This window comes from Podarcis erhardii (assembly GCF_964252035.2).
Source record: "Podarcis erhardii genome assembly, chromosome: 8".
NCBI classification, from domain to species: Eukaryota; Metazoa; Chordata; class Lepidosauria; order Squamata; family Lacertidae; genus Podarcis; species Podarcis erhardii.
Window position 1 is genome coordinate 68,406,690 of NC_138499.1, and position 25,329 is coordinate 68,432,018.

The following is a 25,329-nucleotide window of genomic DNA, read 5'->3' on the forward strand; positions in this document are numbered from 1 at the left end:
GCCAGACTTTAAACTCTACTATGAAGCAGCAGCATTTTGCTGGCTGAAAGACTGGCTACTTCTTGAGGACACAGACATTTTGGACCTAGAGGGATTTAATAATGCTTTTGGGTGGCATTCATATTTATGGTACAACAAGGTTAAGGTACACAAAGCATTTAAAAACCATATTGTCAGGACAGCATTGTTTAATGTTTGGATAAGATACAAAGACTTATTGGAAAATAAAACCCCAAGGTGGTTGTCACCAATGGAAGCGAAAGCTTTTAAAAGACTCAACATGGAGTCCAAATGGCCAAAATATTGGGAAATTTTGGAGCAAGAAGGAGACAAATTGAAATTGCAGAGCTTTGAAAAATTAAAAGACAAAGTGCGAGATTGGCTCCATTATCATCAGATAATGGAGGCTTATAAATCGGACAAGAAAATTGGATTCCAGGTGGAAAAATCAAAATTAGAATTGATTAGAACCTTAGAATTGTTAGAACCTAAAACTAAGACTCTGTCAAAGATGTATAACTTGCTGCTGGAATGGAGCACTCAGGATGAAACGGTGAAGTCTGTTATGATTAAATGGGCACAGGATACATAACATTATGTTTGCTGACTGGGAACAGTTATGGACCACCGGTTTGAAATTTACGGCATCTAATGCCTTAAGAGAGAATATAATGAAAATGATTTACAGGTGGTACATGACCCCAGTCAAGCTTGCAAAAATTTACCATTTGCCCGATAATAAATGTTGGAAATGTAAAGAGACTGAAGGTACATTCTTTCACCTTTGGTGGACGTGCCCAAGGATTAAGGCTTTCTGGGAAATGATTTATAATGAAATGAAAAAGGTATTTAAATATACCTTCCCTAAGAAACCAGAGGCCTTTCTTCTGGGCATGGTCGGCCAATTGGTGCCAAAGAAGGATAGAACTTTCTTTATGTATGCGACAACAGCAGCAAGAATACTCATCGCAAAATATTGGAAGACACAAGATTTACCCACTCTGGAAGAATGGCAGATGAAGATGATCGACTATATGGGTTTGGCAGAAATGACCGGCAGAATCCGTGACCAGGGAAAAGAGGCGGCGGAAGAAGATTGGAAGAAATTTAAAGACTATTTGCAGAAATATTGTAAAATGAATGAATGTTAGAATGATGTTGGAAAGAAATTAAATGGTTTCCAGCTGAAAGGCTAAGAGATAGGGAAAATAAGGTTTTGAATTAAGTATCAGAACTAATGATGAGGATTTGCTGAATAAATAATTTGAATGGGGATATAAGAAAGGGAGGTGTGAGGAGGTCGGGAAAATAAGGTGAAAGAAAATAAGTGAATGGAAACTGTACGTGTTTTTAAATTGTTTTTATTATTTTTTTGTATTGTTATATTTTTGTATTTTTCTATCTTTGTTGTTTCTTCTTTTTGTACTATTTTTGAAACTTTAATAAATATCTATAAAAAAGAAGAAGAAAGAAATGGAAATGTCTTGAGTTTTCCAGGTTGAGTTGAATCGCCACTCTTAAAACGATGATTCTGCCTAGATTTTTTCCTCTCTGTTCCAGACCCTTCTCAACAGCATCCCCTTGCAGAATTTTCAATGCTAGCCAAAAAAAAGTTTGATAACGTCAGAGGGGCAGGTCACTCTGTAAAGTGACTCGGTATCACGGGATTAGGGAGGGGGAATTTGGTATGCCTCATTTAAAATCAAATCATGCAGGGGAAGAAAACGAGGATAAAATATAAATTGTTAACGGGGACTAAGGAAAGTCTCCATGCCAGACTAAGGAAAGTTCTCCATGACAGATTTGAGATTATATTATGAGGTGTCCTGTCTTTGCTGGCTCTGGGAGAGAATTGTCTTAAAGCATGTGGATATCTTAGACTTGGAAGGTCATGATAATAGATTTGTTTGGCATGCATATCTACAGTACGAAAAAACAAAAGTGCATAAAGGTTTCCTAAACCACTTGGTGAGAAAATCAATTTACTCAGCGTGGGGGAAATATAAAAATTTATTGGATCAGAAAATGTCAGAGATAACGATCTTGATAGCTTGACCGTTGAGCCGTGTACTCAGACAGCTTTACGATCCCAATCAGTCATTCGCAGCGTCCGGCACGCTTCTTTCTCAGCTGCGCAACAAAGTCTGCTGTCTCTTTGGCCACGGCTTAGCAGAGTAGCATACAGCGGTGTAAAACAGTCTTTTTCTCCCTTGCTCCATGCAAGCATACACAGACAGATTCGTCTATTTACAGCTTTTATTCAAACATTTGTCCATCACTGCTTGCAGCCATGTTAAAAACATGTCCGTCTCTCTCAAGACACACAGAGAGAACAACAAGAATACAGACTCCTCCCAGACTCCTCCCAGCTTCTATAGCTGACGTCGGAAAGTGACGCACAGCTCAGAACACTTAACCAGTTAAGTTCTGAACTCCCACAGAAAACACCTTGGTGACTCTCTCCATTGGAAGCAATATTGAAAAAAGTTAATACTAAAAGTGAGTGGCTAAGTTTCAGTTGGCTAAATTGGTCAAAAGTGGTCTAACTGGGGACATAAGTGGGCTAAGTGGACTGATGTAGGCCGCTTCAATCACTTTAGCCCAATTAGCCCCCTAAGTCTCATTAGCCCACCCCAGTCCCCTTAATTCCCCTTAGACCATTAAATTCCCCTTTGCCCCTTAGAACACTTGGCCCACTTCAGTCCTCTTAGCCAGCTTAGCTCACTTTAATCCTCTTGGCCTACTTCAGTACCCTTAGAGCACTTAGCCCATTTAAGTTCCCTGAGCTAAGGGTACTTAAGAAATCATGCTCTACAATGAACTCCCTTGCAAATGAACACTGCAGAACAATTTTATTAAATGCTTTGTTTATTGAAACATGGCCAGAGAATGTCTCAAAAGCTATATGAAAAGGTTTTCATGTGAAGCAGCCAGGCTACAGTTCCATGTTGATTTGTGTGATCCTATACATTGTCTAGGGGGATGCGGGTGGCACTGTGGGTTAAACCATAGAGCCTAGGGCTTGCCGATCAGAAAGTCGGCAGTTCGAATCCCCATGATGGGGTGAGCTCCCATTGCTCGGTCCCTGCTCCTGCCAACCTAGCAGTTCAAAAGCATGTCAAAGTGCAAGTAGATAAATAGGTACCACTCCGGGGGGAAGGTAAACGGCATTTCCGTGCACTGCTCTGGTTCGCCAGAAGTGGCTTAGTCATGCTGACCACATGACCCGGAAGCTGTACGCCGGCTCCCTCCGCCAATAAAGCGAGATGAGCGCCGCAACCCCAGAGTTGGCCAGAGTTGGCCAGAGTTGGCCCCAGAGTTACCTTTATACATTGTCTACTCAGAAGTAAGTCCCACTGAGTTCAAAAGAGCTTACTTCCAGGCAAGTGAGCCGAGGACAGAAGCCTCATGACAACTTTGGCCTTTCCAATTCAGTGATAGCCACACAAATCTATTTCAGTTGCTCAAGCTGAAATGTATTATGAAGCAACAGGAACACTTGTACCAGGAAGCAGTTTCCACACTAGTGACATTTTCCTGCCTCCAGGTGCCATCTCTGCACACTATTCAAAAAAGAAGAACTGAGCTACAAATAAGTGCAGTTTCTTTCATCACAGTGCTATATTGTGAGGACGGGGGGAACTGAACAGAACTAAAACTGCAGATTACACAGGAGACCAACTATCAACCAAGTGGACTTATTCTGGTTCTCTCTCTAGTTTATAGTTGGTCTCCTGTGTAATCTGCAGTTTTAGTTCTGTTGAAAGAAGGTTGAAAGAAGGAAAGAATATATATTATCTCTTTTTTTGCATTTTTTACGTTTTATATTTTAAGTTCTTAGTGTATTTTGTGCAAAAATTCGAACACATTGTTTAAAAAATTCCTTTCAGAACATAGGCATTTCTGTTTAGGTGGTTGCTCTGAAGTCTTGGATATCTGTTCAAAAGCTAGGGCAATATTCAGAGCTCAGGGCTGGATCTAGAAACACCAAAGAAGGCTTTCAGTTTAAAGTGTTGTAAATTTAAAAAAGGGAAAATAGCTAGAGAAACACGGGCCTCCATCTGGTGGCGCAATGCTATATCGCACATACAACACATATTTTCTTTAGCAGTCTTGCTGAGTCCTGGGTGGAAAGATATTCTTCAAAAAGATGTAAAATGACTGAAGAAGATATTGCAAAGAGGCAGGGTAGCAATCCTTTAAAAACCATTAACATACCATGAAAAGTAGGCCCACCACCAAAAAAAGAGAGTTTTCTCTGACCAAAGAATATGAGGCACATAAAGCATTTCCTATATCTGTTTTCCACTGACTTTGTTCCGCGAATCAGAAATCTTCCTTTATTGTGGTTTTGCAAATCTGCCAAAAACAAGTATGCTTTGGGTGCATTTGTGAAGGACATAAAAGAGGAAAGGATGGTTAGCCAGAATCTTCACAGGTTCCCGACGTGGACGCCTATCCTTGGGGCAATGGACTGTCTCTGCTTCTTCACCACCCTCCTCATCAACCTCAAATAGAGCATTGTGGATAAACTGAGTCAGAACCACATTCTCTGTTGTGGTTGCTCCAGAGAAATCCCCCTTTTTTCGATCAATCAGGTCGATTTCAGTTCTCTTCTCTGAGCTGAACTTGGGAAGAGCCACTTCCACCTCTACGGGCTTCAGATCACAGGATAAGTCAAGAAGATGCTCATGGCTTAGTCCACCTTCCAGCTAGAGGAACAAACACAGAAATGTCAGTGATATCATTTCAGTCCCAGGTTGAATCAAAGCAATGGTGACCACAATAGATAAGTAGGTAATAGTACGTCCTTTCACAACAATATTATTAAATCCATGTAAGTGTTATGGAGAAGAGCATCATGGATATTAGTGGCCGCCGAGACCATATAACACTGGTCCTGAAAGACCTACATTGGCTCCCAGTACATTTCCAAGCACAATTCAAAGTGTTGGTGCTGACCTTTAAAGCCCTAAATGGCCTCAGCCCAGTATACCTGAAGGAGTGTCTCCACCCCCATAGTTCCGCCCGAACACTGAGGTCCAGCACTGAGGGCCTTTCTGGTGGTTCTCTCGCTGCGAGAAGTGAGGTTACAGAGAACCAGGCAGAGGGCTTTCTCAGTAGTGGCACCGCCCTGTAGAATGCCCTCCTATCAGATGTCGAGGAAATAAACAACCATCTGACTTTTAGAAGACATCTGAAGGCAGCCCTGTTTAGAGAAGTTTTTAGTGTTTGGTGTTTTATCGTGTTTTTAATGTTCTGTTGGGAGCCACCCAGAGTGGCTGGGGAAACCCAGCCAGATGAGCGGGGTATAAATAATAAATTGTTGTTGTTGTCAGCATAGGAGCAGGAATATGATTTACCTGTTGAAGAGCTTCCGCACTGCAGTCTACTGGGAGCAATACAAACAAGCTCATTTCATTGTTTTTGTAGGGAATCTCAAGAACCTGGACTTGAACATTGCATAGATCAATTGTCCCTGCATTGTAGACACCTTTCCTGTGCATCAGCTGCACAGTATGACAATCCTTCTGTAAAGAAAAGAAAAGGAGTAAATATTTAAAAAGAGCAAAGGAACTTATTTTGCTTTAGGAGGTTCCTTCCTTCCCCTGATTTTGAATATCCAAGTTATAAAGGTGAGATTCACAATCCAAGAGACTGCCTCTGGTTTGCTGAAAAAGGGAGAGATGGATAAAATGGGCACCATCTGTCAAGCACATCTTTTTTTTTAGAAGCCCCCTTGAAAGAAGAAGATATGCAAGATTGAGGGGAGAGGCCCAATATCTTCTGTTTATCCTGAATGAATAAATCTGGAAGAAATATAATGGTACGGATCGCCCCTCTAAAATGCAAGAAGTAGTGAGCCTTCTAGTTCTTTGCAAGGCTACATGATTCCATCAAACCCCCCTGAATGAAGAGAACAGATTTTTCTCTTCCAAGATTCCAGCATCAATCCTGCTAAATAAGTCATCCTCTTCCTTCATTGAAATAATGAGACTGGTGGCTAGTGGCCAAGTGAAACTCTGTTGTTACTCATGGGGCTTTAAGACATCTAAGCCTAGTTGTGTGGGAGCCATCATCTAAAAAGGGTTCAGTTCAGCACTGCAGAGCCTTCCTTGCATCAAGTCTTTCATGTGACTTCCATCAAGACGCTATTGGGGCAACTGAACTCCCACGAAAATCAGGCAATTTGGAAGTTGCAAGGCTACCCACCTACTTGCTCTCATTGTCTCTGCACAACAGAAGCAAGGAAGCTAGACATATATTTACAACTCACCTCATCTGCATGATGTGGGTAAAATGGGGCTTCTTCTGTGAGCTCTTTGTCAAATTTCACTTCCCATTGTCCTTTGAAGTAGAGAGCATTCACCAGCAGGAGCTGAGCAAGGCAGTCAAAGCTTTCCTTGAGGAGAAGATCCTTGATTTTACCTAGCAAAGAAATGGATATAATAGGGTTAAGAAAAATATCCAGGTTCTTGAAATATTATATTCCATAGTATCACTTCAAATAAAAAGGAGCGTACAACATGTATGCTAGCTATTTATGGAGGGTAACTGGAGCAGCTTGAGTAGATTAATTAGATTAAGTACTTAATTATACCCTGAGTGGTCCTTTGGGGTGCTTTAAGAAGCAAATAAAATATCATGAGCACCAGTTTTCCTTTTACCATGTTTGGAGGACAGCAGAGGCGACAATGGTTTCTTAGGTTATTCTTGGAGAGTAAAATAGATTTAGATGCTGATTTTTAGATCACTCAAATGAGGAACAACAAGTAGAAGCTTTCCTTTCACAAAAATTGTCAGGAAGAATTTGTTAGTACATTGTGTGGTCTTACCATGTGTACGGATTTCAACCCAAAGGTTGATGAGTCTCCTCACTTCCTCGGGGGCATTGTGCAAATCAACTCCATCCACTTCAGTCAGGTACAGTTTCAGAGCACAGAATATGAATTTCTAGACAGAATTAGAAAAACTGAATCCATGTATCAGTAAATTTAAAAGAATAACAAATCGGTTATAACATCCAGGTTTGTCTCTGATTTGAGATTACAGTGGTACCTCACGTGAAGTACTTAATTTGTTCTGGAGGTCTGCACTTAACCTGAAACTGTTCTTAACCTGAAGCATCACTTTAGCTAATGGGGCCTCCTGCTGCTGCCATGCCACCGGAGCATGATTTCTGTTCTCAGCCTGAAGCAAAGTTCTTAAACTGAAGCACTATTTCTTGGTTAGTGGAGTCTGTAACCTGAAGCGTATGTAACCTGAAGCGTATGTAACCCGAGGTACCACTGTATTAGAAGTACAGCTTCATGACCTCAAAGGTTTTGCATAATAGAAATGTTATTATTGATAGCCTTCTGGAAGCCAGCAGAGATTTTTATTGATAGGCTTCCTTCTTAACCACTGGTATTTCTTAACTACCTTAGATTTGCAGGTCCTTCCCTACTTTCAGAACACTGGGTTTTAGTTGTGGAGTACTTCATGCAACAGGTAATCATTACTGTAATAGTTCCCTCTGATGGCCTGGGAATGAGGCACAGCTTTGACAGACACCAGTAGATGATGAACCCATTTATGTAGAATACAGTCAATTGCAGGTTGCAATGTGCACTTGGTTCTCACAGTGCAGTGGAGCACCCACAGGGGCCAAAATTAGAGTTACCTGGATGAAGACAATGTCCTTGTTTCCATAGAGCTTGTTGGCAAAGCTCAGGGTATAGTTGCTGCTGGGCTCATTAAGAGTCACAAGGATTTTGCTGAATGCCGTATGGATTCCTTCAGGCTCCTCACACTCATAGCAGGGAACATCCTAAGGATTCAAAATAGAAGGTTAATTCTCAAGACTCTTGGCTGCTAATCTCATTATTAACTTCTCTGTGTCCCGAATACATGCAAACCAACAAGGCCAAGCACCCGGATTTTTAATTCTTTATCGGCAAAGCGCTCAGTTACAGCAGCTCCTAACGTGCAAGAGTTTCAGATGATTTCATGCAATGTATTACTATAAGATCCAGTGAAAAGTTGGAAGGAAATACACAAACCCAGATTTAAAATCCCTGCCCAGCAGTGAAATTTGCCGGATGACCTCGGGTCAATCACTATATCTGTAACATTGATCTAGATCAGACTTCCCAAGTATTTCACAACTTAGGCATTATGGCAAGGTGGCTCAGAGCAAGGAGGTGCGTGGCAAATGTTCTATCTGCTATCACAAGGTTTTAAATGTGATGGTTTAGGATGGGTTTTCGGATTCAGACAGCTAGCATCTTTATTCTGTGCCTGCAATGAAACATCTCCGTCAGTAGGTTCTTCAATTCCAGTTCAGTTATAGCAAGCGCATCCAACTCCCAAGAAACTGCGATCTACTCCCAGTATAAATTAACTGGCAGTGATCTACCCATTGTCTTTGGAGTGGGGAGGAGAATGCGTTGGGGGGGGGGTTGGCAGAGTTGTTGAGCTTCTTTTGGGAAGGGAGTGGACAATTGTAGAGTTTTTTTGGGGGGTGGACAGAGTTTCTGAGGTTTATTTGGGGTGGGGACATCACTTGCCCTTGATCAACTGTGATTGACCAGGATCACACAGGCAATCTACCTTTCAATCATGGTCGACCTGTTGGACATCGCTGAGTTAGAGGAAAGGAATAAGAAATCTTCATTGGCAGAAGACTGAGAATCGTGGACTCAGGGACGGAGAATTATAAAGCATCAAAATCGAGATGTGGAAAATATGGAAACAACGAGGAGAGGCAGGACTGAGATGTGGAGATATGCTTCAGAGATCCAGACAGTGGGGAGCTCCAAAAAAGTAATAATTATAATTTTGACTATAATTTGGTCTTTTTTATTTTAGTTTTTTATTTTAATTGGAGTATTATGATTGGATATATTAATTGGATGTTTTTTATTGGAAAATCAATAAAAATGATTAAAAAGAAATCTTCATTGGCATAAAAACACATGAACCTTTCAAAACGTCCTGTAAACCGAGGGCTGCATTCAACTTAGTGCTAATTATGTCCTTGTATGAGCGAAATAACTTCCACTTGCACATGGGACTTTCCTCCCTCTTTTCACCTGTGCCAACCAAATCTGTTCTGGTCCCAGCTTTAACCCTCTGGAGCAGATTTGGGGGTGGCATATTTGGGATATACCTAGGGAGGAGGGTGGCAATCCCAGTGCACAAGCAAAGATCGTTTCATTTCTGCAATTATTTAGTTAAATACTGCCCAAGATTGCACTAATACTGCAGAGGAAGATGCAGATATTTGTATATTCTTGTGCCTGTTTCACTTGAGTTTTACATTTGACTATTTTGCCGCAAGCGCATTTGTGGAAATGATGTCTGCACTCTCATGGGAAGGATTGATTGAATACTCTTCCTTCAAATATATTTTCCCCCAAAAGGCACGGAATTTGATGTTGAGTTTAAACAGGAGAAGATGCTAATAAGCCACTTGGATTTAGGGGATAGGGAGAATACTCCTAAACTTTATTTAAGCAATCTTGTACGTACATTTGATGTTCTTAATCTGGTTGATGAACGTCCGAGACTTTTGGCTGCTTCCAGATATCTACTCTTTCTGGTTTTGTCACTCTCCTTCACTTCATCCCAGTGAAGGACCTTGAATGAAATGGTAACATGGCTTCAGTTGCATAGGCAAAATAACAGCAGCACTTAAGAACTTGAAATATATGGTTTCCTAGGTCTCATACACCACAAGGTGTCACTGTCAATGAAACACAGAGTAGATCTCTGCTTGTATCTCAAACTTGTGAATGATTTGACATGTTTGGAACATCATATCTGAACCATGCCAAATTAATGGTGCAAACATCCATTGAGCTTCAGGCAACCTGAAGTTTGAGTTAATATTACGTTCAATTGATAGGAACAAGTCACATTGGGATTGAGAAACAGAGGAAAGGGATATTTTCTACATATACATATATTTCGGGTTGTAATATTTCAAAATCCGGACACAAAACATTCCCTTTCCTTTTTCTTTTCTGCAAAATTTCCAAAGAAAAAGAAGTTTGTTAGCTATTTTGGGTGGGGGAAATTCGGCCCCCCAAAAATATGGTTTTCCCAGACATTTTGACCTATTTGAGAAACAGATTGCATGCACACCATTTTCAATGGACGAATCCTGGCTACGTCCAGGATTTTCCAGATGTATGGCAGCCCTACATATATTGTCTATGAAGCGATTACATTTCTACACATTTATCAGCTTTTGTACACAGCTTTTCTTCCAGGCATGCACATTCTAAGACATCCTTGTTTAAGATGCTACTTTAGGATTGTAATGAGAAAGTAAATGTTCAGATTGAAAAAAATAATCAAATAGGCTCAGTACATATGAGGAATCCCTTTGGATTCAGAAATAGCATTTCTATAATAATTTTCAGAAACTGATCAACAACTTTCCCAGAACGATCTAGGTGCTTACCTACTATTGCAAGGCTGGAAGACTCTAAATGCAGTTTAGATCTGGATCTCACAACTATGGGACCTAATATTAATGGACAAACTGACACAACCTATGTGTGAGAGAGTTGAACAGACAAGAAAATCACTGCTTTCCAATCAACCTGGGATAGTTCTATTACATATGCAGCATCAAGAGTAGTTATGGGCCTCTAAGTGCACATGGAAACTTGTTATAAACACCATAATTCACTATAATTTGTTATAATCACTATAATTCAGTTTAAGAACTGAAATGACTTAAAAGTTAAATGTAATTAAATAGATATTTGGTGCCTCTGTATGTGTGGATGGTGGTTTGTTTAATACTAATTTTTGTTTAATTAAGAAAAAGAAAACAGGGATGGGGAATTCAAATGAATTGTGATTATAACAATACAGTGGATCCTCCGGATATGAGTTTAATTCGTTCCAGGGGTCTGTGTGCACCCTGAAAGAAGAGGCACTGTTTCTGCGCATGGACATGCAGCAAAACCCGGAAGTATACACTTCCAGGTTTGCCATGTTCACAACCCGAAAGTTACGTTACCTAAAGGCAATGTAACCCGAGGATCCACTGTAACTGTAATAATTGGTGTGGACCAGTGATGGGAAGCTATTTGCCAGCGAACCTAGTTTGAAGGCTGCAGCTCTTCTGTTTGATTATTCTCACCTTCTCGATCTCAGCTGCCTGTTCATTTCCAGATGCATAAGCACTCAGGCCTAGAGCCTGCATGAGGTTCACAGGGGACAGCAAGACATTGTTATCTGTGAGCTCTTGGGCCACACGGTGGAAAAAGTCAATAGCAAATTTAGCACTGGCTTCAGGCAAGGTGGTCATGATGGAATTAGAAGCCCTAAGGGAAGACCAGAATGAGTCAATTTTTACAAGCTCTGTCATACTGTGTATGTTTTGTTCCTGTTACTATACCCGTTCATCAAAAACAATTTTGAAGAACTACCTAGGATAAAAGAATTATTGTGAAGGGGTCTGGCTGCACTCCTCATGCAAGACCCCGCTGTGGCACAGCGCCCTCCTGAGTATGCGCATGCCCCCCCCCAGCTCAACAAACTAAAAAACCCAGACAATTCATGTAAAATCAAAAAATCTGCCCAGGGGCCACATTGGGCACCAAAAAGAGGACATGTCCAGGAAAACCCGGACTTATGGCAACCCCAAATTAGGTAATGAAAAAAATATAATGGGAAGTAAGTTTAACAGAGGCGGATTTAGGGCAGTGCAAGCAGTTCCCCAAGCTGAGGGGGACGCCACAACTATAATGTGGAGCACACACAGAATGGAAGGCAAGAGGTGGAGAGTGCCAAATTTTGACTTCATACAAAGAACTGCTGAAATTTGAAAGACCAGAGTCCGCCTGTCAGGGGCTGGACTGAGGAGGAATGGTGGGAGGCCACCCCCCCCCCGAACCTTCCTGAAAACAGGAGGACAGTATAGATTTAGAACAGTGGTTTGCAGAAGGGCATAGTTCAAAGACTGCAGAGGGGAGAAGCTGGGAAATATTGGAAGAGGGGCAGCAGAAAGAAGAAGAAGCAACAGGGGAGAGACAGCTGACAGACTCGTTGTGTTTGGAGAGCATTCCTGACCACCACCACCACCCCAGGACCAAGCAAGCATTGAGAGTAGTAGAACAGAAAGCTCAGAGGCAGAAAGCTCAGATTGGCCAACGCAGGGGTGAAGTAGAACAGGAGAGACCTAGGGGGTGGAATTTTACTTGGAGCAACGCCATTATCTAGGGGAGACTGCAGTCCTTTGTCTCTCACTGTGAATATTGAATAAATTAATTGGTAAGAACTTTTATTGTCTATCTGATTCTTGGCTGCCACCGTGGGAGGGATCAAATTCCCCAAAGCCTGGCACCGCCCCTGCTAATGCTCAGAGTATTTTCTTTCTGTTTGGGGGGCTGCCAAAATGGTTGTTTGGTTTTTTTCGGTACTTGGTTGCTGGTGTTAAATTAAGCATGCTCAGAGTATTTTTGTTTTGTTTTGTTTTGTTTTTTGTAGTCCATTGAAGCTTATTAATAATAAATTTGTTAGACTTTAAGGGCATAATATTGGTTCCTTATTTTATGTATTCCTTTTTTGAGGGGGGAGGGGGACCCCTGTTTTGAGAACTGCAACAGAGCCTCCCTGCCACTTTAATTTGGCCTTGGGGTAAAAAGGAGAGCTACTCACCTTGGATTCAGTTGCGATGATAAGAGGCTGGCAGGTGCGTGTGATGCTCTCCTCCACTGAGCTGCTGGCATTTATACGGATCTCCTTACACCCACGCAACCATTGAACAGATTTGCATTTCTAACTCAGCAAAAAAATTGATTAAAACAAATTTACATAATGAAAACAGTGCGAGGCAAAACCTGGTCATTTGTAATAATCAAACCTAATCATCACAGATGACTACATATGCTGCAGATATGACTTTGTATAATTACATATATTTCGGCTGCTGCAAACAAGTGGATTACAACACACCCTTTCAGCAATGAAGATGTTTGTGGATTGTCAGTGTGCTCACGGAACTCCAAATAATGACTCTTGAAAACATCCCCATTATAAAACTAATCCCTTAAAGCCAATATTATTTTACCATGGGAATCCGTTGAAAGAATAGGTGTCCCTTTAGGCTAGAAATGCAGGGGGTTGCTTCCTCTTCCCCCAAATTCCCTTTGAATGCCTTCTGGTGCTGTGAAAAATGACAGGGCTTTGTACACACTGGGCAGTATTCAGTTACTGTGTTTGGTCAGCAAAAGGATTTCCACTTGCACAATGGGACTTCCCCCTGCCCCAAGGCCTTTGGATGAGGGGGACTCGGGTATATTTGGCCAGGATTCCTTGTTTGCTCTATTTGTACATTATTTTTAGTTGCTATTCAGCTGTTTTGATTCGTTTGCAATTTGTTGATTTTGTTTTGCGCTACCTAAAGGAGGGTGGGGCAGAAATAATGTCTGCATAGTTAGGTCTACGTGAGTGTAAATCTTGGGAACAAAATAATAAAAATAAAGAGAAGACGAACAATATGCAGATATTACAACATCATCTAAATAGGTCCAGTAAACAACCAATTAAAAATTCTGTCATAATGTAAACCAAACCACAGTGCCAAAAATTAAGATTTCCAATTTAACCATCCACCTAGCACTAGACAGCACAGTTGGAAACATGTAAATTATCCAGTCTTTATTGTGGTGGCTAGGGTTGCCATATTTCAAGAGGTAAAAATCTGGACACAAAAAGTTGCTGAGCTTTGACTTCGAAGAATGTAAATTTATTTAAAGATAATTATGACAAGTGTTGGTCAGAAGTGAAAAAAGATCTTGAAATTTGGACAAACTTGAAGCTTTCCTTACTGGGTAGAATTGCTGTTATCAAAATGAATGTATTGCCAAGAATGCTGTTTTTGTTTCAGACGTTACAAATTATTGACAAAATGGACTGTTTCGAGAAGTGGCAAAAAGAAATTTCTAGATTTGTCTGGCAGGGCAAAAAGCCCAGAATAAAATACAAAATTCTTACTGATGCAAAGGAAAGAGGGGGGTTTGCCCTGCCGGACCTTAAGTTATATTATGAAGCAGCAGCTTTCTGCTGGTTGAAGGATTGGCTACTTCTTGAAAACACGGACATTTTAGACTTGGAAGGATACGATAATGTCTTTGGGTGGCATGCATATTTGTGGTACGGTAAGGCTAAAGTTTATAAAGCATTTAAAAACCATATTGTCAGGAAAGCATTGTTTAATGTCTGGATGAAATATAAAGATTTATTGGAAAATAAAACCCCTAGGTGGCTTTCACCTATGGAAGCAAAGGCCCTGAAAAAGCTTAACATGGAACCTAACTGGCCAAAATATTGGGAAATTTTGGAGCAGGAGGGAGACAAAGTGAAATTGCAGAGTTATGAGAAACTTAAGGATAAGGTGTGAGACTGGTTACATTATTTTCAAGCAAGAGAGGCCTACTATTTGGACAGGAAAATCGGTTTCCAGGTGGAAAAATCAAAGTTGGAAACAGAATTGTTACAACCCAATGCTAAGATATTGTCGAGAATGTATAATCTGCTGTTGAAGTGGAACACTGAGGATGAAACGGTAAAATCTGCTATGATAAAATGGGCACAAGATGTTGGTCATAACATCATGTTTGTTGACTGGGAACAGTTGTGGACCACCGGTATGAAATTCACGGCATGTGATGCCTTAAGAGAGAATATTATGAAAATGACATATAGGTGGTACATGACCCCAGTCAAACTTGCAAAAATCTACCATTTGCCCGATAATAAATGTTGGAAATGCAAAGAAACTGAAGGGACATTCTTTCACCTCTGGTGGACCTGCCCAAGGATTAAGGCTTTCTGGGAAATGATATATAATGAACTGAAAAAGGTATTTAAGTATACCTTCTTGAAGAAACCAGAGGCCTTTCTCCTGGGTATGGTCGGCCAATCGGTGTCAAAGAAGGATAGAACCTTTTTATGTATGCTACAGCAGCAGCAAGAGTACTCATTGCAAAGCATTGGAAGACGCAAGACCTACCCACCTTGGAAGAATGGCAGGTGCAAGTAATAGACTATATGGAACTGGCTGAAATGACCGGCAGAATTCGAGATCAAGGAGAAGAGCAGGTGGAAGAGAACTGGAAGAAGTTTAAAGTTTACCTACAAAAACACTGTAAAACTTTTGAATGTTGAGGACATTGAAAAGGAAAAGAAGGGGTTCTAGTGATTAAGTTAAACAAGAGTACAAAGGGAGGGACTAAGAATGAAAATGAATAAGAATGATCTTGCTGAACTAATTACTACATAGAATACAAGATCGGGAGGCGGGTGGAAGTAAGGAAAATAAGGTTTTGAAGGTTATAATTGGAAAGTGAGTTTTTTATATATATATATGCTAAAATTCTCTTTTTCTTTTCTATTTTTGTCTATGATTTTCTTTCTTTTTTTTCTTTTGTAATGTTTGCTTTTTTATGCTTTTTTGTGTAAAACTCAATAAAATATTATATATATATATATAAATATATAAATAAACGTGTTACATTATAACAAGGTGTCAAAATGTAAAAAACAAACAAACAAAAAACATAAAGTTGCTGAGCTTTTTTAAGGCAATTGCCCAATCGCCCCTCTGCCCACCGAGAGGGCCAGAGCCTGAAACTGTGTCCAAGTCCCCTGCACGAAAGCCCGAGTCTGAACCAAATCTAGGACATCTGCTTTAAAATGTAAAATCCCTCCTGGATTGGCATGTACAATGGTAAAGGGACCCTTAACTGTTAGGTTCAGTTGTGGCCAACTCTGGGGTTGAAGCACTCATCTCGCTTTATTGGCCGAGGGAGCCGGCATACAGCTTCTGGGTCATGTGGCCAGCATGACTAAGCCGCTTCTGGCGAACCAGAGCAGCACACGGAAACGCCATTTACCTTCCCACCGGAGTGGTACCTATTTATCTACTTGCACTTCGTGCTTTCGAATTGCTAGATGAGCAGGAGCTGGGCCAGAGCAACGGGAGCTCACCCCATCATGGGGATTTGAATGGCCGACCTTCCAATTGGCAAGCCCTAGGCTCAGTGGTTTAACCCACAGCGCCACCCACGTCCTGGATGGGCGCCCCTAAAAGGGGACATGTCTGGGAATTCCTGGATGTATCGCAACTCTAGATAATGCCCCAGAATGACACTAGGCATCTCCTCTGAAGATAAGATGCAGCCCCATTTCATGGAACAAGGAAGACAACATTTATATCAAGGAAGAAAATACTTGACTTAGATGGGAATTGACTGGTAAAGCGTTCATTATACATCCCACACACTGCTGGAGAGTGTTTGGACACATCCAGTGTTAGTTTTTTTCTGTGCCAGTCAGCTTAGGGTTGCTATATTTCAAAAAGTTTTGCAAAATCACCAACATCACCTGCCATACATCCAGATTTCCTTGGACATTTTGACAATTTCTGCCTGGACACTGCTATCCGGAATCACTGTTATTGCTTCTTTCAGAGACTTATAAGACTTATGTTTTTTTGGTTTTATGTTTTCAAGAGAATCCATTAAGAGTGCATATTTTGTGACTTTCAGAGATTCATAAGTTTTCTGTTTATGCGATTTCATATTATATAAAGAGTGTATATTGATATTGTATCATTGTATTTGGTCATCATGTTGCTTGGATGTTACTGACTATTTTTTGCAGCACAGGGGTTAAATTGTTTGGTTACTGGACACTGCTTGCGGCTGCAGTATTCTGCATATGTCCAGGAAATTCTCGATATATGGCAACTCTAAGTCAGATGCCATTTTACTTCCTACAATGTATGGACAGTGTCATTGTATGGTTTGGTCACTAGGTGGCAATGGAGTTATTCATGTCTAGATGGGAGCCAGAAAAGTCTTCTTGTTCTTTTCCAGTTGTTGTTTAAGAGAGACAAGTTGCTAGGCAAGAACTTCATTATGTAATGTAAGCTTTCCATGGCAGGCTGGGCGTTGTGGGAAAAGTAAATATCAACTTCCAGCCACCCAGCCAGCTTCCTGTGCTCCCACATTCCCACTCCTGCCACTGCCACAGAGTGAAAACATGAGCAGGGGACCACAGGAAACTACTGTTTCTAAAGTGAGCTTAAAAGAACTGGATGTTCCCATCTGCTTTTAAATCATGTGGCTATTGTATTTAATAATAACAAGTATAGAGTCAGTGATTTTTAGTGCTAGTACTCACTGGTAAGAAGTACCATCACTTTTTCTTTGTTTCCCATGATAGCCACTTATTTCTGGCACACATGGCAATTTTATCAAAAGATTAGTATGGGCACCTAATTTTTTTAACCAAAAATATGTGCTCTCTCTTTTTCTTTCTCTTTGCATATATAAACGTGTGTGTGTGTGTGTGTGTGCGTGCGTGGTAAATAAAGGCATATATAATAAAATCTCCACTGTGCCTCATTTCTGAAGGAAACACAAACCCTGGATAAGCACCTGGACCCCTGAGATCTTGCACCACTGTAGAGAAAGGGGTGGTGTGCAACACTGGTCTTAGATGTGGGATTTGTGGTTCCTGGAGGAAAGACCTGAGAGCTAAGAAGAAGGAGTATTTATTATTGATATGTTGCCCATCTGACTAGGTTGCCCCAGCCACTCTGGGTGGCTCCCAACAAAAAAAATAGTACAGTGGTGCCCTGCAAGACGAATGCCTCGCAAGACGAAAAACCCGCTAGACGAAAGGGTTTTCCGTTTTTTGAGGCGCTTCGCAAGACGAATTCCCCTATGGGCTTGCTTCGCAAGAAGAAAGCCCATAGGGAAATCTCCGGGGACCTCTTTTAAATGCTGACGGTGGGGAGCAAAGCCTTTCCCCCCCCCCTCCGGCCTTCAGAAGGGGTCCAGGAAGGCCGGCGGGGGCCGAAAGGCTTTGCTCCCCACCGCCAGCATTTTAAAAGTGGTCCGGGATAGCAGGGAAGCGCTTCCCGCTATCCCGGACGGCTTTTGAAGGCAGGGGGGGAGCAAAGACTTTTGCCCCCCGCCGGCCTTCAGAAGAGTTCCAGGACCTCTTCTGAAGGCCGGCGGGGGGCAAAAGTCTTTGCTCCCCCCTGCCTGCCTTCCCGGGAGAGCGGAGAAACGCAGCGCTTTCTCCGCTTTCCCGGACGGCTTTTGAAGGCAGGTGGCGGGGGGAGCAAAGACTTTCACCCCCCCGCCAGCCTTCAGAAGAGGTCCTGGACCTCTTCTGAAGGCTGGCGGGGGCCGAAAGTCTTTGCTCCCCCCCCGCCTGCCTTCCCGGGGGCTTTAAAATCGCCCCGGGACAGCGGAGAAGTCCGCTGTTCGGGGCGATCTTAAAATGCTGGTGGGCGGCAGCGCTGCCGCCCGCCAGCATTTTAAAAAAACCCCGGGACAGCGGAGAAGTCCTCTGCTGTCCCAGGGTTTTTTAAAATGCTGGGGGTGGGAAGAAAAGCCCTTGTCCCCCCCCCCCAGCCTTCAGAAGAGGTCGGGGGACAGACTGTCCCCGGACCTGGACTGAAGGCGGTTTCCTTAGGAACACATTGATTGATTTTCAATGCATTCCTATGGGAAACCGTGCTTTGCAAGACGAAAAACTCGCAAGACGAAAAAACTTGCGGAACGAATTAATTTCGTCTTGCGAGGCACCACTGTAAAAGCACAATACAACATCAGCTAGGTGTGCCTGAAGTAAAAAAATGGGAACAAGAATAGCCACACAGATAAAACTGATGAGGGAAGAAAAGAGAGTGAGCAGCTTGAGAAAAGGCAGAGCCAGAGGTTTGAGCAAATATTCCAGCAGCAAAGCCAGCAACAGCTACAGTAGTTTGATAAAACAGGCTAACTGCTGACAGAATGGGGAAGAAGCCTAGTGAAGAAGGGAAAGTGACTACATGCGAGGTGAGATCCCTGCCTTATGAAGTGCTGCAAGGGGTTGGAAGTGACCCAGGAGCCCTTCTGGAAGTCCGGAGCATGGCCGAGCAGCAGAGGGGCTGAGACTGCAAAGAGATGCAAGCTGTAGTGGAAGACGATGACTCAGAGAAGGACCGGGCTCCCTGGGATTGGGGAGCAGGAGGAATTTGAGGTCCGTGAGAGCATGCATAAGGAACATTCAGCTCCTGCTGAATGGGAATTCGTTCTTCAGGAATTAGAGGGGAAGCTAGTGCCTGTGAGAAAGGCAGCAGTTTCCTGTGTGGCCAGGAGAAGCCAGAGGAGCAGCAGGTGAATGTGCCAGCCCCTTCGGCTACGGCCCGGTCTGGGAGCTCACACAGGTGTCCAGTGACCCACCTCTGGTGGAGCTGTGGGCACACTAATGCATCAGCAGAGTAACAGCAAGAAGCGAGGCTGTGAAGGCATTGGCATCACGAAAGCTTCCTTTATTTACAAATCAAAACAGCAAGCATGGCTAGTATGAGCAGCAACATCACCCATCTGTTCTGTCCGAAAGCCGCGAGCAAAGAGAAAGTACAAAAGCCCATAGGACAGAAGTACAGTGTCTAGTTTCATTCCCACACTCCTATCACAAAGGACTGTAAACAGTGGATCATGAGATCCAACAGCAATGGAGAATGAAAATACTAACATCAGGCTCCTGATCAATTTGCGATGGAAAAAGAAACTGTGCTGAGAGTGTTTCCCTGTGTGCTTGAGAAAATGGTGGTGCCTTTCTTAGTGTGGGAAAAACCCAGGAACAGAGCAAGGCTTGTGTCCCTGCAGAATCAGGTGAGGTTGAAATCACCAGGGAGTTTGCCCCTTGAACAGCTACTTGAACAGAGAACTATGTGTAAATCCCAAGCAAAGCACCATGGAGGAAGCTGCTCAGTGTGGGGGATGGGCAGGCGTTTGTGTTCTGCTTTCGGAGACTGTTTACTACAGGGGTAGGCAACCTAAGGCCCGTGGGCTGGATGCGGCCCAATCGCCTTCTCAATCCGGCCCATGGATGATCCGGGAATCAGCGTGTTTTTATATGAGTAGAATGTGTGCTTTTATTTAAAATGCATCTCTGGGTTATTTGTGGGGCATAGGAATTCATTCATTTTTTTTTTTCCAAAATATAGTCCGGCCCACCACATGGTCTGAGAGACGGTGGACCGGCCCACGGCTGAAAAAGGTTGCTGACCCTTGGTTTACTACAATCATCCTTCCAGCAAATCTTAGCAATAGGTTTCTTTTAAACACTGTGGACTGTGTGTGGGGGGGGTTTGTTTTTTGCTTTACATGTGATGGGAACCCATTGATAATTTTTAGAAACTGAACTGATAAATGATTTTTAGGAATTGTTCTGTGGGAGCTGTGTGTTTTTAGAAGTTCTCCTGCGCTGCAGGAAAGCAAAAGAAATAAGAAGGCCTGGTGGGGCATCTCGACAGAGGGAACTGTAGGAAAGGCTGCGACAATGTTATGGTGTTATGATTTGCTTTATTACTACTACTACTACTACTACTACTACTACTACAACTACTCTAAGTGACTTTACTAACTTTTCTGTAATTCTTTTACACATCTGGTGCAGATGTGCTTTTCTTAGAGGAGGGTAATGCTACAGGTTTTGGGTGCCAGGGTTTGTGGGTGCAAGACACCACTAATTTATAGGGTTAATAAATGTTAGAAATAATAAAAAAAATGCTTGGAGTATTAACCTGGTTGACAAATGTTAGATTTAGCAGTGTTAAAATGCAGGCAGTATCAGTTTCCTGCTCAGGAATCACCTGGAGAGAAGAGCCATCATGTAGTATAAAAGAAAGCAATAAGTAATTAACAAAGTGGTTACTCTGGGCTGGACAGCAGAGGAGTGTAAGCCTCTTCTCCCATCAGGGAATGGTGAACAGTGGCAAAAGCCAGGTCCAGAGCTTCAGGTTTGGATGGCGTAGGCTGGGGGTGTTGAATGTAGTAATTTAATTCACTGAAATTGTAAACGCTTGTATGCATTATTATGAGTTTAAATTTGAATGATTGGTATGTGACTTCTAGAGAGATTTCTGGTAGTTCACACGTGATTGGCTAACGCTGGTCACATGGGGGGTATCCAGTGAAGGAGAGACTCCATTTTAGAATCCACTGTGAACACTGCTAAGTTGAATCGAGTGTTGGAGTGCTTCTTCTCTGCTTGAAAGAGATCAAAGCTGCAGGAGAAGGTAAAAGTGGAAATCTCTCATAGGAGCTGCAAGGCATGGCCTAACTGAGATACAGAAGGCTAAAAGGGCTGAGCTCTGAAAAGAGAGGAAAAATACAGCTGTTTGGAAGTTAGAATAAAAGACTCTCTCCCTGGGCCTGACAAGATGTCTCGGGAAGTGTGCTGTCTCCCCGGGGCTAAGATCCAAGATGTAACTGAACGACTGCAAGGAATCATAAAACCCACTGACAAATACCCCTTCCTCTTGGTTCATGTGGGAACCAATGACACTGCAAGCAATAGCCTCCAGAAGATCAAAAGAGACTATGAGGCTCTGGGCAGGAAATTGAAGCAATTAAATGCACAAATTGTCATCTCATCTGTCCTCCCAGTTGAACGACGTGGCCCAGGGAGAGAGAGAAAAATAGTGGAAGTGAACAGCTGGCTTCGCAAATGGTGTAAACAGGAACGGTTTGGATTCTTAGATCACGGACAGCAGTTTCTTGAAGATGGACTTCTGGCAAGCGATGGGCTGCACCTCACAACGGTTGGGCGGAATGTTTTTGCCAAAAATCTCAGAAACCTCATCAGGAGGGCTTTAAACTGACTAATGTGGGGGAGGGAGACAGTGCTCCTGAAGGTAGGAGTCCAAATGTCATAGACCGAATGGAGCAAACAGCACGCAGACCTAGTGATGGGAGGAAAAAATCCTTAAATAAGAGACACGGAGGAATGATTAATGGACTTCAATGTCTGTACACTAATGCGCAAAGCATGGGTAATAAACAAGATGAGCTTGAGCTCTTGGTACAGCAAACTAAATATGACATAATAGGCATCACTGAAACCTGGTGGGATAAGTCCCACGACTGGAATGTAATAATGGAGGGATACAATCTATTTCAGAGAAACAGACCAGACAAGAAAGGAGGAGGAGTGGCGTTATATGTCAGGGATGTGTATACCTGTGAAGAGATCCAAGATTTAGAACCTCAAAGCCAAAGTGAGAGCATTTGGGTCAAAATTAAGGGAGAGAAGAATAACAGGGACCTCATTGTGGGAGTTTACTATAGATCCCCAAGCCAAACGGAGGACATAGATGATGCCTTCCTGGAACAGATGGCCAAGCATGCAAAAGGAAGGGAGATAGTAGTAATGGGGGACTTCAATTACCTGGATATTTGCTGGATGTCAAACTCAGCCAAGAGCATAAGGTCAAACAGATTCCTCACTGGCCTTGCAGACAACTTCATTGTCCAGAAAGTGGGAGAAGCAACAAGAGGAACAGCCATTTTAGATCTGGTCCTAACCAATGTCGATGACCTGGTTAGTGGGGTAGAAGTGGAAGGATCATTAGGCGTGAGTGATCATGCTCTCCTGAAGTTTACTATACAGCGGAAGGGAGCAGCCAAGCATACTAGGACTCAATTTCTTGACTTTAAGAAAGCCGACTTCATAAAACTTAGGGAAGTGCTGGGTGAGATCCCATGGACAGTAATACTAAAAGGAAAGGGAGTTCATCACGGCTGGGAGTTTGTTAAGAGGGAGATAGTAAAAGCACAACTTCAGGCAATACCAATGAGACGGAAACATGGAAGGTGCCTAAAGAAGCCAGGGTGGCTATCTAAAGAACTCTTAACTGAGTTAAGATTAAAAAAGGATGTGTACAAAAAATGGAAAAGGGGGGAAACCACCAAAGAGGAATTCAAACAAATAGCCAGCACGTGTAGACACAAAGTCAGAAAAGCTAAAGCACAGGATGAACTCAGGCTTGCTAGAGAGGTTAAAAGCAACAAAAAAGGCTTTTATGGGTATGTTCGTAGCAAAAGGAAGAAGAAAGAAACAGTGGGGTCGCTCAGAGGAGAAGATGGTGAAATGCAAACAGGGGATACAGAAAGGGCTGAACTCCTCAATGCCTTCTTTGCCTCAGTCTTCTCCGATAAAGAAAACAATGCCCGACCTGAAGAATTTGGAGCAAATGATTCAGCAGAGGAAACACAGCCCAGAATAACTAAGGAGATAGTACAAGAATACTTGGCTAGTTTAGATGTATTCAAGTCTCCAGGGCCAGATGAACTGCATCCAAGAGTATTAAAAGAACTGGCAGATGTGATCTCAGAACCACTGGCACTCATCTTTGAGAATTCCTGGAGAACAGGCGAAGTCCCGGCAGACTGGAGGAGGGCAAATGTTGTCCCTATTTTCAAAAAGGGAAAAAGAGAGGACCCAAATAATTACCGCCCAGTCAGTCTGACATCAATACCAGGGAAGATTCTGGAGCAGATCATTAAGCAAACAGTCTGTGAGCACCTAGAAAGGAATGCTGTGATCACCAATAGTCAGCATGGATTTCTGAAAAATAAGTCATGTCAGACTAACCTGATCTCGTTTTTTGACAGAATTACAAGCCTGGTAGACGAAGGGAACGCAGTGGATGTAGCCTACCTTGATTTCAGCAAGGCATTTGACAAGGTGCCCCATGATATTCTTGTAAAGAAGCTGGTAAAATGCGGTCTTGACTATGCTACCACTCAGTGGATTTGTAACTGGCTGACTGACTGAACCCAAAGGGTGCTCATCAATGGTTCCTCTTCATCCTGGAGAAGAGTGACTAGTGGGGTGCCACAGGGTTCTGTCTTGGGCCCGGTCTTATTCAACATCTTTATCAACGACTTGGATGATGGACTCAAGGGCATCCTGATCAAATTTGCAGATGACACCAAACTGGGAGGGGTGGCTAACACCCCAGAGGACAGGATCACACTTCAAAACGACCTTGACAGATTAGAGAACTGGGCCAAAACAAACAAGATGAATTTTAATAGGGAGAAATGTAAAGTATTGCACTTGGGCAAAAAAAATGAGAGGCACAAATACAAGATGGGTGACACCTGGCTTGAGAGCAGTACATGCGAAAAGGATCTAGGAGTCTTGGTTGACCACAAACTTGACATGAGCCAACAGTGTGACGCGGCAGCTAAAAAAGCCAATCCAATTCTGGGCTGCATCAATAGGAGTATAGCATCTAGATCAAGGGAAGTAATAGTGCCACTGTATTCTGCTCTGGTCAGACCTCACCTGGAGTACTGTGTCCAGTTCTGGGCACCACAGTTCAAGAAGGACACTGACAAACTGGAACGTGTCCAGAGGAGGGCAACCAAAATGGTCAAAGGCCTGGAAACGATGCCTTATGAGGAACGGCTAAGGGAGCTGGGCATGTTTAGCCTGGAGAAGAGGAGGTTAAGGGGTGATATGATAGCCATGTTCAAATATATAAAAGGATGTCACATAGAGGAAGGAGAAAGGTTGTTTTCTGCTGCTCCAGAGAAGCGGACACGGAGCAATGGATCCAAACTACAAGAAAGAAGATTCCACCTAAACATTAGGAAGAACTTCCTGACAGTGAGAGCTGTTCGACAGTGGAATTTGCTGCCAAGGAGTGTGGTGGAGTCTCCTTCTTTGGAGGTCTTTAAGCAGAGGCTTGACGACCATATGTCAGGAGTACTCTGATGGCGTTTCCTGCTTGGCAGGGGGTTGGACTCGATGGCCCTTGTGGTCTCTTCCAACTCTATGATTCTATGATTCTATGACTGTAAGCCCATGCTTGGATAAGCATGTGATTCTAAATATTATGTTTTCATTCATCTATAAGTTTCTGCAAGTAAATTTTTTGAATGTTAAAGTCTGGATATTGGTTTTATTTCCAAAGGAGAATGTCAGTCACATATATGATTTGAGCTTCTTAGCTGTGTTTTCACTACAGGGGAGAGATCTATGGAGCCTGTTAGCAGCGAGAGGGAGAAGGGAGGGCAGAACACTCTGTGAGCTGAGGATGACAGGCTGGAACAAAGAGACTGAGATGGAACAGTGGATTTTTCTGCCTTTAGACCAAAGCCTGCTGCACTTATGAAAGGAGCAAAGGACCTTCTCCGTTGTTAGATACTTCCAGGAGCTCTCCAGCACCCTCCTGGCCCAGATCCACCAGACAGTGCAGAGAGCACAAGAATACATACATGAGCTGCTGGAATACATAGAGCACAACACACATACCAATCTCTTGGCTACTGGGGCCTTTCAAAGTCGCTGCCAAGCTGCCTGTTGAAGCTTCAGAACCTGCAGAGTGTAATGCTGGAATTCCCTCCACAGTAAACCAAGGTTATATATATGTGTGTAAATAAAACCATATTGACACTACAGTCTCCGCTGTGCCTCATTTCTGAAGCAAATGTAAACCCTGGGTAAGCGCCTGAACCCCTGGGT

At 42.7% G+C, this 25,329-nt stretch overlaps 1 protein-coding gene across 1 annotated transcript; it reads right to left on the minus strand.

The window, feature by feature from the left end:
* Window positions 1-4,108: 4,108 nt before the first annotated feature.
* LOC309348059 (serpin B3-like) lies at window positions 4,109-11,311 on the minus strand. Its single transcript, XM_081873136.1, has 7 exons — window positions 11,141-11,311; window positions 9,514-9,621; window positions 7,664-7,810; window positions 6,837-6,954; window positions 6,278-6,429; window positions 5,364-5,531; window positions 4,109-4,712 (listed from the first exon to the last, which is right to left on the minus strand). Exons 1-7 carry the CDS (start codon window positions 11,306-11,308, stop codon window positions 4,341-4,343), a joined length of 1,233 nt encoding a protein of 410 aa, XP_081729262.1. The 5' UTR covers window positions 11,309-11,311; the 3' UTR covers window positions 4,109-4,340.
* Window positions 11,312-25,329: the final 14,018 nt, after the last annotated feature.

What these genes read in the sequence shown, in the direction of transcription:
- LOC309348059 (XM_081873136.1), bottom strand. Translation starts at nt 11,308, where the DNA reads ATGACCACCTTGCCTGAAGCCAGTGCTAAATTTGCTATTGACTTTTTC. An exon ending in GGTTGAAATCCGTACACATG is followed by an intron (nt 6,430 to 6,836) that starts GTAAGACCACAC and finishes TTTCTTTGCTAG; the next exon opens with GTAAAATCAAGGATCTTCTC. An exon ending in GTGCGGAAGCTCTTCAACAG is followed by an intron (nt 4,713 to 5,363) that starts GTAAATCATATT and finishes TTGTTCCTCTAG; the next exon opens with CTGGAAGGTGGACTAAGCCA.